Raw genomic sequence first — 21,579 nt, forward strand, 5'->3', positions numbered from 1 at the left:
ATATAACTTTTATTCACAAAATTATTGTTAAAATTGGGGGATACAAACAATTAAAAACAAACGCAATATATCTAGACTGATGTGTTGTAGGTATATACTTGTGTGTGTGTGTGTGTATATATATATATATATATATATATATATATATATATATATATATATATATATATATATATATATATATATATATATATATATATATATATATATATATTTACCCTCTATTGATAAGGGGTGAAACTGAGATCATAATAAGGATCCAAACAGAAATGGTAATAGGGAAACGTTACTATACTATGGCAATCTCCAAATTGGATTAGTCTGTTAGTTTGGATATTGGAGCACGTATTGAGATAGTGTTAAGAAGATTAATATTAAACTTCTGTTATAATATTTAATTAACTTATATCAGTGTGGTTATTAGTTCATATAAGTGTGGTTATTGTTCCAACCTAAAAGAATATATATCCTTTTGTTCGTGTTTATTAACAAAAAAATCAACAAACTGAATTGAACATTCCCTATTAATATTGTAGCACATATAGCAATAATATTTTGTGCTGAAATAATGGTGGAAATATTTCAGTTATTATTGTTGGATAATTACAACAATGCTATAGTAGTATATTTCTACATATGGTATGTATATATTCTATGATTTTTAGAAAGTATGATTTATTGATAGGTGAGAACCTGACTGATGTAATAATACTGATATAATAGTACAACTGTTTATTTAGATTGTAGAGATATATGTTAGGATTGAAATTGAAGTTGCAATTGTATCATTATAGTGCATTTATATATATATATATATATATATATATATATATATATATATATATATATATATATATATATATATACACTTTATATTGTGTGCTTTGGTATTACGTTTAGTGCTTAATTGCAACAGTTGTACAATCCAATATTAAATAGTAGCAACAATGTTGCAACTGTATATTTGGTCATACACAGTATATTTAAATTGGATCTTCCAAAATGTATATTCAAGATGTGTTTATAACAGCTATTCCTGTTGCAACTATGTATTTGGTCATACACAAATTATTTAAATTGGATCTTCCAGAATATTTATTCAAGATGTGTTTATAACAGCTACTCCTGTATCATATGTTTAAATTAGATCTTCATACTTGTATATAAAAGCTACAATTTCAGCAGCAATTTGAATTATAATAAGATCTAAGTTTTCCACTATGTGGATCAAGAGTATTATAATCTATTTTATGAGCTGGCAATAGTAATACTGTATAATGTATTAATATTGCCAGCTCATAAAATCGATTATAGTACTCTTGATCCACATAGTGGAAAACTTAGATCCGATGCTGCTGAAATTGTAGCTTTTATATACAAGTATGAAGATCTAATTTAAACATATGGTACAGGAGTAGCTGTTATAAACACATCTTGAATACATATTCTGGAAGATCCAATTTAAATAATTTGTGTATGACCAAATACATAGTTGCAACAGGAATAGCTGTTATAAACACATCTTGAATATACATTTTGGAAGATCCAATTTAAGTATACTGTGTATGACCAAATATACAGTTGCAACAATGTTGCTACTATTTAATATTGGATTGTACAACTGTTGCAATTAAAAGGGCCATTATACACTCATTTTTTCTTTGCATAAATGTTTTGCAGATGATCTATTTATATAGCCCATCAAGTTGTTGTTTTTTAATGTATAGTTTTGCTTATTTTTAAATAACATTGCTCTGATTTTCAGACTCCTAACCAAGCCCCAAAGTTTTATGTGAATACCGTCAGCTACCTTCTCCAGCTTGCTCCTGTTTGTGTAAAGGGTCTTTTCATATGCAAAAGAAGGGGAAGGGGGGAGTGTCTGATATTTCCCACTTGCAGTGGGCTTTCCAACTACCTTTTCAACAGAGCTAAACTGTGAGCTTCTAAGTAAGTTTTTAAACAGTTTTATACTGGATTTTTATATCAGTATCTGTGCATCTTATTATTTATAGTAGTGTCTATTACATGCAATTATATGAAAATGAGTGTATACTGTCCCTTTAAGCACTAAACGTAACACCAAAGCACACAATATAAAGCATATATAAATGCACTATAATGATACAATTGCAACTTCAATTGCAATCAGGGCCGCCACTAGAAATTTTGGGGGCCCTGACTCAACCATTGATCAGGGCCCCCCCCCTCCTTTGACATGTGCAATTTTTGATGAAGTGACTAAAACGTATATGCACTTTATTCTTAATTGTCTATTTAAAATTGGAAATGTTGTAAAGGTAGTAACATACACACACACACAGACACACTCATACACTGAAACACACAAACACACTCACACACAAGGATTCACATATAGACACTCTAGCAGACACGCAAAGAAACACACACAGACACCAAAACACTCAGCACTTGATTACATTGACCTGACAAGTAATGCTGTAAACTACAGTTTTGTAAAAAACAAAAAAAGGAGATTTAGAAAACAAAATATGGAGTTCTGATTATCTTTTTGTAAAGGAAGATGACAACTAAATTATGACAACAGCATGCAGTGGCTGAAAGGAAGGGCCCTGAACTGCCTAAATAATAATATAAAGGTTAAATGGTGGATTGGTTACTTCCAGAAAGGTCTTGTTAGTCTCAAAGTCTGTAGAAAGATGTGAGTAATTAGTAGTAAGGTCAAAATGTCCTACAGACAATGGACACACACACACACAAACTCAAACTTGCACATACGCCCAAGGAAACACCAACAGAGACAGCCTCAGAAAACACAGAAAGACATACACACACAGAGAGACAACCACATAAAAAACACAGAAAGACATACATACACACACACTCTCACTGAGACATCCACAGAAAACACACAAAGACATCCACACACCCACACAGACACCCACATAAAACACACACCCTCACAGAGACATCCACAGAAAACACAGACATACACACCTACCCTCACAGAGGCATCCAGAGAAAATACACAAAGACAAACAAACACACACCCTCACAGAGACAACCACAGAAAACACACAAAGACATACACACACAGAGAGACAACCACATACAAAACACAGAAAGACATACATACACACACTCTCACTGAGACATCCACAGAAAACACACAAAGACATCCACACACCCACACAGAGACACCCACATAAAACACACAACCTCACAGAGACAGCCACAGAAAACACAGACATACACACCTACCCTCACAGAGGCATCCAGAGAAAATACACAAAGACAAACATACACACACCCTCACAGAGACACCCACAGAAAAAGCTCAAAGACATATGCACACACCCTCACAGACATCCACAGAAAATGCACAAAGACATACACACCCACCCTCACAGAGAGACCCACAGATAAAAAATACATAGACACTCATAAAGACACAAACCAAAGCACAAAGACATAAACACAGACACCCACAGAAACACTCACAGGAGGAAACATTTATGCACCTTGCATCCCCTAAATCAACAGTGTGTGACATGCATGATAAATAATTTTTTAGAAATTAAGAGATCACTTTTTAAAGAATCATATTTGTAACTGTGCAAACAATTTTGTGAATGCAAAATTGTACATTAATGAGCTGGGTAGATGGCTAGATGAAGAAAAACATAATTTATGTAAGAACTTACCTGATAAATTCATTTCTTTCATATTAGCAAGAGTCCATGAGCTAGTGACGTATGGGATATACATTCCTACCAGGAGGGGCAAAGTTTCCCAAACCTTAAAATGCCTATAAATACACCCCTCACCACACCCATAAATCAGTTTAACGAATAGCCAAGAAGTGGGGTGATAAGAAAAAAGTGCGAAAGCATAAAAAAATAAGGAATTGGAATAATTGTGCTTTATACAAAAAATCATAACCACCACAAAAAAGGGTGGGCCTCATGGACTCTTGCTAATATGAAAGAAATGAATTTATCAGGTAAGTTCTTACATAAATTATGTTTTCTTTCATGTAATTAGCAAGAGTCCATGAGCTAGTGACGTATAGGATAATGACTACCCAAGATGTGGACCTTTCCACGCAAGAGTCACTAGAGAGGGAGGGATAAAATAAAGACAGCCAATTCCTGCTGAAAATAATCCACACCCAAAATAAAGTTTAATGAAAACATAAGCAGAAGATTCAAACTGAAACCACTGCCTGAAGTACTTTTCTACCAAAAACTGCTTCAGAAGAAGAAAACACATCAAAAATGGTAGAATTTAGTAAAAGTATGCAAAGAGGACCAAATTGCTGCTTTGCAAATCTGATCAACCGAAGCTTCATTCCTAAACGCCCAGGAAGTAGAAACTGACCTAGTAGAATGAGCTGTAATCCTTCGAGGCGGAGTTTTACCCGACTCGACATAGGCATGATGAAATAAAGATTTCAACCAAGATGCCAAAGAAATGGCAGAAGCTTTCTGGCCTTTTCTAGAACCGGAAAAGATGACAAATAGACTAGAAGTCTTTCGGAAAGACTTAGTAGTTTCAACATAATAATACAAAGCTCTAACAGCATCCAAAGAATGAAATGATTTCTCCTTAGAATTCATAGGATTAGGACATAATGAAGGAACCACAATTTCTCTACTAATGTTGTTAGAATTCACAACCTTAGGTAAAAAATTCAAAAGAAGTTTGCAGCACCGCCTTATCCTGATGAAAAATCAGAAAAGGAGACTCACAAGAAAGAGCAGATAATTCAGAGACTCTTCTGGCAGAAGAGATGGCCAAAAGAAACAAAACTTTCCAAGAAAGTAATTTAATGACCAAAGAATACATGGGTTCAAAAGGAGGAGCTTGAAGAGCCCCCAGAACCAAATTCAAACTCCAAGGAGGAGAAATTGACTTAATGACAGGTTTTATACGAACCAAAGCTTGTACAAAACAAAGAATATCAGGAAGATTAGCAATCTTTCTGTGAAAAAGAACAGAAAGAGCAGAGATTTGTCCATTCAAGGAACTTGCGGACAAACCTTTATCTAAACCATCCTTAAGAAACTGTAAAATTCTCTGTATTCAAAAAGAATGCCAAGAAAAATGATGAGAAAGACACTAAGAAATATAAGTCTTCCAGACTCTATAATATATCTTTCTAGATACAGATTTACAAGCCTGTCACATAGTATCAATCACAGAGTCAGAGAAACCTCTTTGACCAAGAATCAAGCGTTCAAACTCCATACCTTAAAATTTAAGGATTTGAGATCCTGATGGAAGAAAGGACCTTGCGACAGAAAGTCTGGTCTTAACGGAAGAGTCCACAGCTGGCAAGAGGCCATCCGGACAAGATCCGCATACCAAAACCTGTGAGGCCATGCTGGAGCTACCAGCAGGACAAACGAGCATTCCTTTAGAATCTTGGAGAATACTCTTGGAAGAAGAACTAGAGGCGGAAAGATATAGGCAGGATGATACTTCCAAGGAAGTGATAATGCATCCACTGCCTCTGCCCGAGGATCCCGGGATCTGGACAGATACCAGGGAAGTTTCTTGTTTAGATGAGAAGCCATCAGATCTATTTCTGGAAGTTCCCACATTTGAACAATCTGAAGAAATACCTCTGGGTGAAGAGACCATTCGCCCGGATGCAACGTTTGGCGACTGAGATAATCCGCTTCCCAATTGTCTATACCTGGGATATGAACCGCAGAGATTAGACAGGAGCTGGATTCCGCCCAAACCAAAATTTGAGATACTTCTTTCATAGCCAGAGGACTGTGAGTCCCTCCTTGATGATTGATGTATGCCACAGTTGTGACATTGTCTATCTGAAAACAAATGAACAACTCTCTCTTCAGAAGAGGCCAAGACTGAAGAGCTCTGAAAATTGCACGGAGTTCCAAAATATTGATCGGTAATCTCACCTCCTGAGATTCCCAAACCTCTTGTGCCGTCAGAGACCCCCACACAGCTCCCGAACCTGTAAGACTTGCATCTGTTGAGATTATAGTCCAGGTCGGAAGAACAAAGAAGCCCCCTGAACTAAACGATGGTGATCTGTCCACCACGTCAGAGAGTGTCGTATAATCGGTTTAAAGATATTAATTGAGATATCTTTGTGTAATCCCTGCACCATTGGTTCAGCATACAGAGCTGAAGAGGTCGCATGTGAAAACGAGCAAAGGAGATCGCATCCGATGCGGCAGTCCTAAGACCTAAAATTTCCATGCATAAGGCTACCAAAGGGAATGATTGTGACTGAAGGTTTTGACAAGCTGATATCAATGTTAAACTTCTCTTGTCTGACAAGGACAGAGTCATAGACACTGAATCTATCTGGAAACCTAAAAAGGTTACCCTTGTCTGAGGAATCAATGAACTTTTTGGTAAATTGATCCTCCAACCATGATCTTGAAGAAACAACACAAGTCGATTCGTATGAGATTCTGCGAAAATGTGAAGACTGAGCAAGTACCAAGATATCGTCCAAATAAGGAAATACCAAAACCCTGTTCTCTGATTACAGACAGAAGGGCACCTAGAACCTTTGAAAAAATTCTTGGAGCTGATGCTAGGCCAAACGGTAGAGCCACAAAACTGGTAATGCTTGTCTAAAAAGAGAATCTCAGAAACTAAAAGTGATCTGGATGAATCGGAATATGCAGATATGCATCCTGTAAATCTATTGTAGACATATAATGCCCTTGCTAAACAAAAGGCAGGATAGTCCTACAGTTACCATCTTGAATGTTGGTTTCCTTACATAACGATTCAATATTGATAGATCCGGAACTGGTCTGAAGGAATTGACCTTCTTTGGTACAATGAAGAGATAGAATAAAACCACAGCCCCTGTTCCAGAACTGGAACTGGCATAATTACTCCAGCCAACTCTAGATCTGAAACACATTTCAGAAATGCTGAGCCTTTGCTGGGTTTACTGGGACACGGGAAAGAAAAAAATCTCTTTGCAGGAGGCCTTAACTTGAAGCCAATTCTGTACCTTTCTGAAACAATGTTCTGAAACCAGAGATTGTGAACGGAATTGATCCAAATTTCTTTGAAGAAAACGTAATCTGCCCCATACCAGCTGAGCTGGAATGAGGGCCGCACCTTCATGGGTACTTAGGAGCTGGCTTTAGGTTTCTATAAGGCTTGGATATATTCCAAACTGGAAATGCTTTCCAAACTGATACCGCTCCTGAGGATGAAGGATCAGGCTTTTGTTCCTTGTTGTGAGGAAAGGAACGAAAACGATTATTAGACCTAAATTTACCTTAGATTTTTTTATCCTTTGGTAAAAAAGTTCCCTTCCCTCCAGTAACAGTTGAGATAATAGAATCCAACTGAGAACCAAATAATTTATTACCCTGGAAAGAAAGGGAAAGCAAAGTTGACTTAAAGACATATCAGCATTCCAAGTTTTAAGCCATAAAGCTCTTCTAGCTAAAATAGCTAGAGACATATACCTGACATCAACTCTAATGATATCAAAAGATGGTATCACAAATAAACTTATTAGCATGTTATAGAATAATAATAATGCTATAAAATTATGATCTGTTACTTGTTGCGCTAAAGCTTCTAACTAAAAAGTTGAAGCTGCAGCAACATCCGCTAAAAATATAGCAGGAGTAGAGACAGCCCCATTAACCTTAGGGATTTTGTCCCAAAAAACTCTAATCTGTCAGATGGCACAGGATATAATTGCTTAAAACGTTTTAGAAGGAGTAAATGAATTACCCAAATTATTCCATTCCCTGGAAATTACTTCAGAAATAGCATCAGGGAGAGAAAACACTTCTGGAATAACTACAGGAGATTTAAAAACCTTATTTAAACGTTTAGATTTAGTATCAAGAGGACCAGAATCCTCTATTTCTAATGCAATTAATACTTCTTTAAGTAAAGAACGAATAAATTCCATCTTGAACAAATACAAAGATTTATCAGCATCAACCTCTGAGACAGAAACCTCTGAACCAGAAGAACCATTATCAGTATCAGAATGATGATGTTCATTTAAAAATTCATCTGAAAAAAGAGAAGTTTTAAAAGACTTTTATGTATACTAGAAGGAGAAATAACAGACATAGCCTTCTTAATGGATTAAAAAATAAAATCTCTTATGTTATCAGAAACACTCTGAAAATTAGATGTTGACGGAACAGCAACAGGTAATGTAACAGTACTAAAGGAAATTTTATCTGCATTAATAAGTTTGTCATGACATGCAATACAAACAACAGCTGGAGAAACAGATACCAAAAGTTTATAGCAGATACACTTAGCTTGGTAGCTCCAGCACCGGGCAGCGATTTTCCTGAAGTATCTTCTGACTCAGTTGCAACGTGGAACATCTTGCAATATGTAATAGAAAAAACAACATATAAAGCAAAATTGATAAAATTCCTTAAATGACAGTTTCAGGAATGGGAAAAAAATGCCAGTGAACAAGCTTCTAGCAACCAGAAGCAATAAATAATGAGACTTAAATAATGTGGAGACAAAAATGACGCCCATATTTTTTAGCGCCAAAAAAGACGCCCACATTATTTGGCACCTAAATGCTTTTGGCGCCAAAAATGACACCACATCCGGAACGCCGACACTTTTGACACAAAAAAACGTCAAAAAATGACGCAACTTCCGGCGACACGTATGACGCCGGAAACAGAAAAAAAAATTTGCGCCAAAAAAGTCTGCGCCAAGAATGACGCAATAAAATGAAGCATTTTCAGCCCCCGCGAGCCTAACAGCCCACAGGGAAAAAGTCAAATTTTTTAAGGTAAGAAAAAATGATTGATTCAAATGCATTATCCCAAATATGAAACTGACTGTCTGAAAATAAGGAATGTTGAACATCCTGAGTCAAGGCAAATAAATGTTTGAATACATATATTTAGAACTTTATAAAAAGTGCCTAACCATAGCTTAGAGTGTCACAGAAAATAAGCTTACTTACTTACCCCAGGACACTCATCTACATGTTGTAGAAAGCCAAACCAGTACTGTAACGAAAATCAGCAGAGGTAATGGTATATATATAAGAGTATATCGTCGATCTGAAAAGGGAGGTAAGAGATGAATCTCTACGACCGATAACAGAGAACCTATGAAATAGACCCCGTAGAAGGAGATCATTGCATTCAAATAGGCAATACTCTCCTCACATCCCTCTGACATTCACTGCACGCTGAGAGGAAAACCGGGTTCCAACCTGCTGCGGAGCGCATATCAACGTAGAATCTAGCACAAACTTACTTCACCACCTCCACAGGAGGCAAAGTTTGTAAAACTGATTTGTGGGTGTGGTGAGGGGTGTATTTATAGGCATTTTAAGGTTTGGGAAACTTTGCCCCTCCTGGTAGGAATGTATATCCCATACGTCACTAGCTCATGGACTCTTGCTAATTACATGAAAGAAAATACCTTTAAAAGGTTGACATATGTTTGTTTGTTTTTTCCCCATTTTTCCCAACCAAGAGCACCACTTCAAATATAGTGTACAAATGTTCCCAGCTGTCAGCTATACTTATGGATTTTGAAAATGCTGTACTCTATATGGTCTTGGTGGGACCATAAGCTGTGGTACTCATACCATTAGATCTGGTTAAATGCAGGATTTAGGCTTGTTGGTATGTATTTCAAAATTAAGTCAGCTGTAGTATAAACTGAACAGTTTTAAGTTAACCTGTCTCATTTCAAACACTGAGCAATCTTAGTCTGAGAGTATAAAATTTTATGCAGATGTAAAAATCTTAGATAAAATGCCTCCTTGCATCTGGAAAGTCCTTGCATACAGGGGCAGTAAACTGGAATGTTTATATATATATATATATATATATATATATATATATATATATATATATATATATATATATATATATATATATATATATATATATATATATATATATATATATATATATATATAATGCATATCTGCCAAAAGGGCATCTACCATTTGTGTATTGAGGAGGAAACATTTCTGCATGGTTTTAAATATAGAATTTCTACAGCATTGTCAAATCATAAATACACTGCTGCTAAAAAAAATGTGTTTTTATGGACCCCTAGCCCCACTAAACAACTACTACCACACTGAAGTTACAATCCAAAATTGCACAAAGAAATAAAAAACATTTGCTAAGTAAGTCCTACCTCCTCTGCAAATGAAAGTGATCTGCCCTGTGACTCAGGCACACACTGTACAAAGTGCCAAGTCTGTCTCACACTGCGCATAGTGGTTTAGTGCACACTAAGAAATCCTCACAAATGTTAATACTTTACTCCTTGTAATAACATTTCCCATGCTCAATTAGCACTCTGCTGTAGTACCCACTGGTGGCTGCCCAAATTTAGTTCTTGCCTCATGGGGCCCCCCTGGCTCATTGGGCCCCTGACAGGAGTCACCCCTGTCACCCCCTGATGGCGGCCCTGATTGCAATCCTAACATATATCTCTACAATATAAACAGTTTTACTATTATATCAGTATTATTACATCAGTCAGGTTCTCACCTATCAATAAATCATACTTTCTAAAAATCATAGAATATATACATACCATATGTAGAAATATACTACTATAGCATTGTTGTAATTATCCAACAATAATAACTGAAATATTTCCGCCATTATTTCAGCACAAAATATTATTGCTATATGTGCTACAATATTAATAGGGAATGTTCAATTCAGTTTGTTGATTTTTTGTTAATAAACACGAACAAAAGGATATATATTCTTTTAGGTTGGAACAATAACCACACTTATATGAACTAATAACCACACTGATATAAGTTAATTAAATATTATAACAGAAGTTTAAGATTAATCTTCTTAACACTATCTCAATACGTGCTCCAATATCCAAACTAACAGACTAATCCAATTTGGAGATTGCCATAGTATAGTAACATTTCCCTATTACCATTTCTGTTTGGATCCTTATTATGATCTCAGTTTCACCCCTTATCAATAGAGGGTAAAATATATATATATATATATATATATATATATATATACATACACACAAGTATATACCTACAATACATCAGTCTAGATATATTGCGTGTGTTTTTAATTGTTTGTATCCCCCAATTTTAACAATAATTTTGTGAATAAAATTTATATTTTATTATCTCCCTTTTCAACTCTCCTGCTACTGTTCATGCGACCTCTTGTTGAGATTAACTGATATATTTATTTTTTCACAATAATTTTGGTGTCATATACATGTACAAACAGCTCTTGAGTGCTATAAGTGTATTTCTTTCTGGAGGGTTTCCTTTAACCCTACATAAACCTGGTCTTAGAAAAATATGAAATCTCCGTTCTTGTAATAAAATTCTGATTATCCCAACTTTAGTGTCAGGATAATCATGATTTTATTAAAGACATGTTGGGGAATATTTTCCCTCCCCTTTTTCTTCTTTTCTCCCTCCATATTTTCCTTACTTACCTTTATCTTCTCTTATACTTCTCTTTACATATTTTAATTATTTTTTTTATTTTTTTAGCCGCCAACGGATAGTCTTACACATTACATCCATTCAAGTGCACTCCTCCAGGGGGCATTTTTTCATCATTCCTCTCCACTTCATGATATGTTCCTTTCGGACCTACCGTTTACCTGTTTCAGAAGGCATCTGGTTTACATAAAAAAAATTTGGCCGAGGTTTTTGGCTCTGGTTCTTTTTTTAAATTGTATGTTTTGTCTGTTGTTCCTCTTTTTTTTTTTTACTTGCAATTCAGAAGAAAAAAAAAGCTCACCTGTGTCAGAGACTGTACTTATCCCTGATTGGTTGTGTTCTACCTCCAGTAAGTCAATAGTACCTTATCATTGTTTACTATTCTCCTGGCATTTCTATTTCTCTTTTTCACAGTTTTAATATGCATTATTGTTTTGTATTGATACAGTGAGTAGTAAAAGAACGCTAAAGCAAAATACTCGTCTATGTGTCTTATGTAATCATGATAATCCTGACACCAAAGCTGGGATAATCACTATTGGTGGCTACATATGTTGTCATTGGCTCAACAGATGCGTTCAGATAGGTCTTAGCAATGTATTGCTGCTCTGATGCTTACTTTAACTATGGGTTTAACACTTTTCCATGGGTTAAAAACATAGTTATGTTCTAGAAAGAATGCAAAAATAAAATTAATACATTTAAGCTTTTCTTTTTATTTTCATATTCCTTTAAAAAGTAAGTTTAAAATTATGAAGGTAAAAAAACAGCTCTTATGATGCATGGCATCATGCCTGTATTGTAGTTATAGTGCAGCAGTACCACGGGCATGGGGAATGCTGAGAGATAAGCTAACTTCCAGCAATGGCACATACATCCTGACCTCTCCATGACTGGCACCACCTGCACAAGGAAAGTGAGGTAAGTTAGACACTTTAAATAATGTCTAATTGAGAAGCACTTATGGGGGCATCATTTGAATACGCTATTTACTATAGTGGTAAAAATATAATTATGTAAACAGCTGGTCGTCCATTCATTACGACAGAGTATAGTTATTTTTTTTTTACTGTAAATGGCACAGGGAAGGAGAATTACTAGAGCAAGATGGAGTTACCAGTTTTATTTTACTTTGTAATACAGTCTGGTCACTGGGTTATGGCGTAGTATGATAAGCTCTCGCTAGACTTATATTACCCCTGCCCTAGAATAACAGCTTGTGATCATCAGTGTCTAATGAAGACCACCTACTAAACGGGTTTGAGCACTGCACACATAAACAAAAAAACATTTATATGAAGGGAACTAGCAGTTGCCCAACACTGTACATACCCACAGACTGCATCATGGGACTTGCTATTATTGTTCTTTTACTATTCCCCAACTTGATAGGCACCCCGTGACCTCTGAACCTTTGACATCATCTTCACGGAATGTAAATTCAGCCAATAGCCAGCAACACCGCAAGCGCGTAATCAGTATAGCCCTGTATTTCCTGTATCTTTTAGGTACTAAGGTTCATTCCAAGGCCACACCCATTATTTCCTCTTTGCTGTCTTCCGATGTGTTTGCATAAGGTGGATTAGAAAGTCACTTCATTATTATCCGTTGCTACTCTGTACTGCAGCTGATTAATTAAAGTTGCCCTCCGCAGATAATAAATGCACAACATTTAAGTTGCACATGCATGCAGCTTTTACAGCTAACATTCATATATTTCTTGATATCCGAAATTGTTTATAGTTGTTTTATTCATTATCTGAGTAACAGCTGTGTATTTTAGTTGAGTAACTGAGCAACGACAGTGGTAATCCACCTTAAGAAAGGGAGGCGTTATCACGGTCATGGGAAGAGAGGAAAGCAGGAACTGCTTCATAGTCACAAAATTCAGGGGTGTTCTAAAGCAATAATGATTTGCCAGAGTATGTACTTTTTGCTTTGCTGACTCAAGCTTATTAGGGTAAAGTCCTGCTTGGGTGTTCTGAAGCAACCAAGACCAAATTATCTGTTGACAACCAGGAGTAAGGAAGACTTTTACATGACAGCTTTAAGGTGACTTAAAGGGATACTGATCCCAAATTATTCTTTCATGATTCAGATAGAGCATGTAATTATAAGCAACTTTCTAATTTACCTCTATTATCAATTTTTCTTCGTTCTCTTGCTATCTTTATTTTAAAAAGAAGGCATTTAAGCTAAGGAGTAAGCAATTTTTTGATTCAGCACCATGGACAGCACTTTTTTATTGGTGCTGATCAATCAGCAAAGACAACCCAGGTTGTTTACCAAAATGGGCCGGCATCTAAACTTACATTCTTGCTTTTCAAATAAACATACCAAGAGAATAAAGAAAATTTGATAATAGGAGTTAATTAGAAAGGTGCTTAAAATTGCATGCTCTATCTGAATCACGAAAGAAAACATTTGGGTACAGTGTCCCTTTAAAGGGATATGAAACCCAATTTTTTTCTTTCATGATTCAAGTTATTGTAAACTTTAATGAATGAAAGCCCAGGATAAAAAAATAATTTAAAAACAGGGACACTTTAATTCATTAAAGTTTACAAAGACGCTTATTTTTAAAAATGCCTTTGAATTATGGTAAACAATGCAGATCCTCTGCCCGCATCTCCTGCTTTCTTTAGCACATACATCCCAACTCTCCCGGAAGGTCCGGGAGTCTCCTGCATTTAAATAGTGGCTCCCTGACACCCGCAAATGACATATAATATCCCAGAAACAGGGTCGAGCACTATTATATAGGCAAACAGGGGGGCACAAATTTGCAGCATGACAACAAGAAAATGTAATTCCTGTGTTTAAGAGTTTAATTTTAAAGTATTTATGCTGCAGTGTTTGCCTCACAACAATAGCACTCCCATCCTGTCCCCACCTCCCCTGTGCTGCCCTCTCCTGGGCTTTTTTGTGCTTTTCTCCCCTTGAACACCCCTCCCTCCAAGCAGAATGAGCTCTCCCTGTCAATCAGCAGTGCATTCTGGGGCGTAAATATTATCTTGCAGTGGCTGGTGTTCTGTCAGATTTTCCTACACAGTCAGATTTTCAGAACACCGGCAAGTTAAAATTACTTTTTAGGATGCTGTGCTCTGATCGGCAGAGAACATCAGGGCTAGCACAGAGAAACCCTGCCATCCTGATATCAAATCATTATAGCAGACATCCCAACTCTCCCTGAAGTTCAGGGAGTCTCCCTGATTGTAATAGCGGCTCCCTGATGCCAGCAAATGGAATGCAATCTCCCTGAAACTCCAAGTACCATGATCCAATGTGGCCAAAATTTGGAAAAGTGTTTCTTTAAGGAATGCCTTTAGTTGCTGGGACGTTATAGAACCCTCAAAGCATGCATCAGTGACCAAAAAGCCCCCACTGATTTTAATAAAACGCAAATACTACCTTATTTACTGCACATAATTAAACTTCGTATTCTAAAATATTTAAGCATTCAACAAGCGTACGATCACTGGAAAATAGGTTTGTTGTTTGTGGTTATGCAATAAAGATACTTTTTTTTAATGTGACTTTAGTGGGAAGCTACTTTAATGATAAGTCTCTTTCTTATTTAGGGTTTTAAGGTGTCCAATATATAACTGGAAGGGGGGGGGGTGGCAGCGCAGTAGCGGGTGAAGCCACCTCCCCGAAATTAGTTTTTGCAGTTTGGGATGTCTGTTATAGCCAAGTGGTAAGTTTATTTTACTCTTCTTCAAAACTCGCAATGCTGCAGACTGAGTAGTCAGACAGCTTTGCTATGTAGTTGTCTCTGACACTGCCTGCACGAGTTGGTCCCTAAGTGTTTGTGTGTAGTTAGAGTCCTCTCAATTTGTATATTGACAGTATTTTTTTTCATCCCTCTTTTTTTTTTGTGGGGGGGGTTCCGGGGGTGGGTACCTCCCGGAAATGAGTTTTTGCAGGTTGGGATGTCTGTTAGCATATGGATGACGAATGCGGCTTCCTCCAATTGTTGCCTGCCCCACGAGCTGGACGCCAAAAGGGTGCACACAACGATAGGAGGAAGCCGGATTCGGCAGCGATCTGTTAAAGAAAGCAGGAGATGCGGGAGGAGGATCAGCATTATGTTTACCATAACAAAAAGGTAAGTGCCCCTGTTTTTAAGAATATTTTTTGATTCTGGGCTTTAATTCATTAAAGTTTACAATCACTTTTAGATGCAACATGAACTTTTAAGTAACTTTCTAATTTACTCCTATTATCAAATGTTCTTCGTTCTCTTGGTATCTTTATTTGAAAAAGCAGGAATGTAAGCTCAGGAGCCGGCTCATTTTTGTTTCAACAACTTGGGTAGCGTTTGCTGATTGGTGGCTACATAGTAAAACCAGAGAAACTGATAATTTTACAGTGGTCTTTCCAGAGCTTTGTGTATTTATAGTGTATATATATTTTGCAACTCTAGCTATCATCTTGTATTATATTAACTTGTGACCGTTACTTTCCTTATACCGTAAAGTTTTGATACCCTGACCAATGTGTTATATCCTGGACATTGCAATTAGTACCAGGGTGTTATCTATAAGACAATTTTAAAGTGTGAATATCAAGAGGACCTTTTTTATAATGAGAACTTTCTTGACACAGATGTTTGTGAACACCAAATATGGACTTTACTGTATGATATAAGCAATACTTGTTTTTCTTGTTTGATTGATCTTGAAGATGTTATTGCAAATTTCAGTTCATCTACTCATGTTTTTATCTTGTTTTTGAAATACCTATATAACTTCTTATAGAAGTACCTACATAAATTTGACTCTTGGTCAACAAATCAAAAAATATTTACTATCTGGCCTTTTATAGACCCTGTTATATATACCTCCCATCTGTTCCCTTTTGAGAGGTACAGTCCCTGATTCTGAGATCTGTCCCTCTGAGACAGCCATATTTCCCTCTTTACAGAATTTCACTTAGCCCAACCCACAGAACACCTAGAAACACCCACAAACTGCCCTGACACACCCACAGACCACCCAGAAACACCCACAACCCGCCTGACTAACCACCCATGATCCCTCCCAGCACTGCTCCACCTACAAAATGGTTATTGACTCCTATCAACCTCCTGTGTCCCTCATTCTCAGCCACAAATGTTGGGAGGTATGATATAGTATCACCAGTGCTATTAGTAGTTGCTCAGCATTCCAAAAAGTTCTCTGGTTTCCTCTATTAGGAAAACCTCATTGTTAAAGAAATATGAAACCCAAATTCGCTTTTTCATGGTTCAGATCGAGCATGCAATTTTAAGCAACTTTCTAATTTGCTCATATTATCAATTTTTCTTCGTTCTCTTGGTATCTTTATTTGTAAAGCAGGAACATAAGCTTAGGAGCCGGCCCATTTTTAGCATTGTGCTGTTGTTTAAAAATTAACTTGTTTTCTCTGCATTATTCGAGGCCTTAAAACACTGCAACTTTTTTGTTATTTTGACAAGTTATAATTTTCTTCTAATAAATGCTCTAAATGACAATATTGTTATTTGGAATTTGTGAGAAATGTCAGTAGTTTATAGAATAAAACAAAAATGTTAAGTTTACTCAAACACATACATATAAATAGTAAAACCAAAGAAACTGATAATTTTGCAGTTGTTACAATCCACATAAGGAATGTGGTGGTTGGACCAGTTTTTAAAATATTCACTTCTGAGGCATTAATCACTTAAAGGTCTTACATGTAGGCTTATGGTGTTTTATCTCGACGATGCAACAGGAGGAGGCTAGGGTACCGATACCTGTGGTAGGCTAGTGACTAACTCCTACCCCAGGAGTCATTGAGTACTCCAAACTTCTCTCTGTCATTCTGCAGCAGCTCTTTGAGGGGAAAAATAGGCCTCAAATCAATCTGAGGACCCCCCTCGATAAAGAATCTTAAGAGCACCTAAATTCTTCACCAGCCTCCTGGGAGGCAAAGTTTACCCTGGCTTATAAGTGAGGTGGGAGGGATAGAAGACTCTAGAGTTTTGGGAATCTTTGCCTTTTCCTTGTGGCCAGGAGCTGAATCCCAGAAGTATTGAACTAGTGGACTCTCACCACCTTACAAAACAAATCAGAATCTGTAACCTAGGTTTTCAAACTGCTGCAAATTGCCTAAATCAATTATTTGATTTACAGGTAATATAATTTGCTCTCTAGGGAGTGTGGAACTATCAACATTTTCATACAAAAGCAAGGTAATGTTTAAGTACTTTACCTATAGATTAAAGAGACAGTCTAGTCAAAATTAAACTTTCATGATTCAGATAGGGCATGCCATTTTAAACAACTTTGCAATTTACTTTTATCATCAAATTTGCCTTGTTCTCTTAGCAGCCTATTTAACATGCTTTGAATGCAGCAGTTTCTGCGCAAGCTGCCATGCTCGCCGGAAACATAAGTTAAGTAAAGCAGCGGCCTTAGGACCGCTGCTCCTTAACTTATCCGCCACCTCTGAGCTAGCGGCTTATTGGCTGTGAATCTGCAGGGGGCAGCATTGCACAAGCATTTTACTAGAAATGCTTGTGCAATGTTAAATGCAGACAGCGTATGCTAGCGGATCATGTCCGCCCGCATCATAATAAATCGCCCCCATAGTATTCTTTGTTGAAAGCTAAATCTATGTAGGCTCATATGCTAATTTCTATGGAGTAAAACTCTCCAAGCAGAAGAGATAGCAACAAGAAACAAAACCTTCCAAGATAGCAACTTAATATCTATGGAATGCATTGGCTCAAACGGAGCCTGCTGCAAAACTTTAAGAACAAGATTAAGGCTCCAAGGAGGAGCAACAGGTTTAAACACAGGCTTGATTCTGACCAGGACCTGACAAAAAGATTGAACATCTGGCACATCCGCCAGACGCTTGTGTAACAAAAAACATAATTTATGTAAGAACTTACCTGATAAATTAATTTCTTTCATAATGGCAAGAGTCCATGAGCTAGTGACGTATGATATATAAATTCCTACCAGGAGGGGCAAAGTTTCCCAAACCTCAAAATGCCTATAAATAAACCTCCCACCACACCCACTCCTTAGTTTAACGTATAGCCAAGTAGTGAGGTGTAAAAAGGAGTAAAAAAGCATTCAAAAAAGAGGAACTGGAAAATAACAGGGTGGGCCTCATGGACTCTTGCCATTATGAAAGAAATCAATTTATCAGGTAAGTTCTTACATAAGTTATGAGTCTATGAGCTAGTGACATATGGGATAAAATACCCACGATGTGGAAGTCCACAGAAGAGTCACTAGAGAGGGATAAAATAAAAACAGCTATTTCTGCTGAGAAATTAAATCCAAACAAAAAAACATAATTTATGTAAGAACTTACCTGATAAATTCATTTCTTTCATATTGGCAAGAGTCCATGAGCTAGTGACATATGGGATATACAATCCTACCAGGAGGGGCAAAGTTTCCCAAACCTCAAAATGCCTATAAATACACCCCTCACCACACCCACAATTCAGTTTAACGAATAGCCAAGCAGTGGGGTGATAAAGAAAGGAGTAGAAAGCATCAACAAAGGAAATTTGGAAATAATTGTGCTTTATACAAAAAATCATAACCACCATAAAAAGGGTGGGCCTCATGGACTCTTGCCAATATGAAAGAAATGAATTTATCAGGTAAGTTCTTACATAAATTATGTTTTCTTTCATGTAATTGGCAAGAGTCCATGAGCTAGTGACATATGGGATATCAATACCCAAGATGTGGAGTCTTCCACTTAAGAGTCACTAGAGAGGGAGGGAATAAAATAAAAACAGCCATATTGCGCTGAAAAAATAATCCACAACCCAAAAAATAAGTTATTTTCACTTTTGAAAGAAAAAAACTTAAATCAAAAAGCAGAAGAATCAAACTGAAACAGCTGCCTGAAGAACTTTTCTACCAAAAACTGCTTCCGAAGAAGCAAATACATCAAAATGGTAGAATTTAGTAAATGTATGCAAAGAGGACCAAGTTGCTGCTTTGCAAATCTGATCAACTGAAGCTTCATTCTTAAAAGCCCACGAAGTGGAGACTGATCTAGTAGAATGAGCTTTAATTCTCTGAGGCGGGGTTTGACCCGACTCCAAATAAGCTTGATGAATCAAAAGTTTCAACCAAGAAGCCAAGGAAATAGCAGAAGCTTTCTGACCTTTCCTAGGACCAGAAAATAAAACAAATAAACTGGAAGTCTTCCTGAAATTTTTAGTAGCTTCCACATAATATTTCAAAGCTCTTACCACATCCAAAGAATGTAAGGATCTCTCCAAAGAATTCTTAGGATTAGGACACAAGGAAGGAACAACAATTTCTCAATTAATGTTGTTAGAATTCACAACCTTAGGTAAAAATTGAAAAGAAGTCCGCAAAACTGCCTTATCCTGATGAAAAATCAGAAAAGGAGACTCACAAGAAAGAGCAGATAGCTCAGAAACTCTTCTAGCAGAAGAAATAGCCAAAAGGAAAAACACTTTCCAGGAAAGTAGTTTAATGTCCAAAGAATGCATAGGCTCAAATGGAGGAGCCTGTAAAGCCTTCAGAACCAAATTAAGACTCCAAGGAGGAGAAATTGATTTAATGACAGGCTTAATACGAACTAAAGCCTGTACAAAACAGTGAATATCAGGAAGAGTAGCAATCTTTCTGTGAAATAAAACAGAAAGAGCGGGGATTTGTCCTTTCAAGGAACTTGCAGACAAACCCTTATCCAAACCATCCTGAAGAAACTGTAAAATTCTAGGAATTCTAAAAGAATGCCAGGAGAATTTATGAGAAGAACACCATGAAATGTAAGTCTTCCAAACTCTATAATAAATCTTTCTAGAAACAGATTTACGAGCTTGTAACATAGTATTAATCACTGAGTCAGAGAAACCTCTATGACTTAGAACTAAGCGTTCAATTTCCATACCTTCAAATTTAATGATTTGAGATCCTGATGGAAAAACGGACCTTGAGATAGTAGGTCCGGCCGTAACGGAAGTGGCCTAGGCGGGCAACTGGACATCCGAACCAGATCCGCATACCAAAACCTGTGTGGCCATGCTGGAGCCACCAGCAACACAAAAAACTGTTCCATGATGATTTTGGAGATCACTCTTGGAAGGAGAACTAGAGGCGGAAAGATGTAAGCAGGTTGATAACACCAAGGAAGTGTCAGCGCATCCACTGCTTCCGCCTGAACATCCCTGGACCTGGACAGGTATCTGGGAAGTTTCTTGTTTAGATGAGAGGTCATGAGATCTATCTCTGGAAGCCCCCACATCTGAACAATCTGAGAAAACACATCTGGATGGAGAGACCACTCCCCTGGATGTAAAGTCTGGCGGGTGAGATAATCCACCTCCCAATTGTCTACGCCTGGGATATGCACCGCAGAGATTAGACAGGAGCTGGATTCCGCCCAGGCAAGTATCCGAGATACTTCTTTCATAGCTTGGGGACTGTGAGTCCCACCTTGATGATTGACATAAGCCACAGTTGTGATATTGTCTGTCTGAAAACAAATGAACGGTTCTCTCTTTAGTAGAGGCCAGAACTGAAGAGCCCTGAGAATTGCACGGAGTTCTAAAATATTTATTGGTAATCTCGCCTCTTGAGATTTCCAAACCCCTTGTGCTGTCAGAGATCCCCAAACAGCTCCCCAACCTGAAAGACTCGCATCTGTTGTGATCACAGTCCAGATTGGGCGAACAAAAGAAGCCCCTTGAACCAAACGATGGTGATCTATCCACCATGTCAGAGAGTGTCGTACATTGGGATTCAAGGATATTAATTGTGATATCTTTGTATAATCCCTGCACCATTGATTCAGCATGCAAAGCTGTAGAGGTCTCATGTGAAAACGAGCAAAGGGGATCGCGTCCGATGCTGCAGTCATGAGACCTAAAACTTCCATGCACATAGCCACTGAAGGGAATGACTGAGACTGAAGGTGCCGGCAGGCTGCAACCAATTTTAAACGTCTCTTGTCTGTTAGAGACAGAGTCATGGACACTGAATCTATCTGGAAGCCTAAAAAGGTGACCCTTGTCTGAGGAATCAAGAAACTTTTTGGTTAATTGATCCTCCAACCATGTTTCCGAAGAAACAACACTAGTTGATTCGTGTGAGATTCTGCAG

The 21,579-nt window shown here is 37.2% G+C and overlaps 1 protein-coding gene across 3 annotated transcripts in view; it reads right to left on the bottom strand.

Moving 5' to 3' along the window:
* The window catches only part of SECISBP2 (SECIS binding protein 2), a 105,612-nt gene extending 92,666 nt beyond the window's left edge, over positions 1 to 12,946 (bottom strand). The window contains exon 1 of one of the 3 annotated variants that reach the window (XM_053702396.1): positions 12,797 to 12,946. Coding sequence is in view for 2 of the 3 variants with exons in the window: in XM_053702395.1 (XP_053558370.1) it covers positions 12,797 to 12,812 (16 nt within the window). In the remaining variant the exon portion in view is untranslated. The remainder of the gene's footprint in view (positions 1 to 12,796) is intronic. The other 2 variants (XM_053702395.1, XM_053702394.1) reach the window with 2 other exon arrangements.
* Positions 12,947 to 21,579: the final 8,633 nt, after the last annotated feature.

The sequence above is a fragment of the Bombina bombina genome, chromosome 2 (assembly GCF_027579735.1).
Source record: "Bombina bombina isolate aBomBom1 chromosome 2, aBomBom1.pri, whole genome shotgun sequence".
Lineage (NCBI taxonomy): Eukaryota > Metazoa > Chordata > Amphibia > Anura > Bombinatoridae > Bombina > Bombina bombina.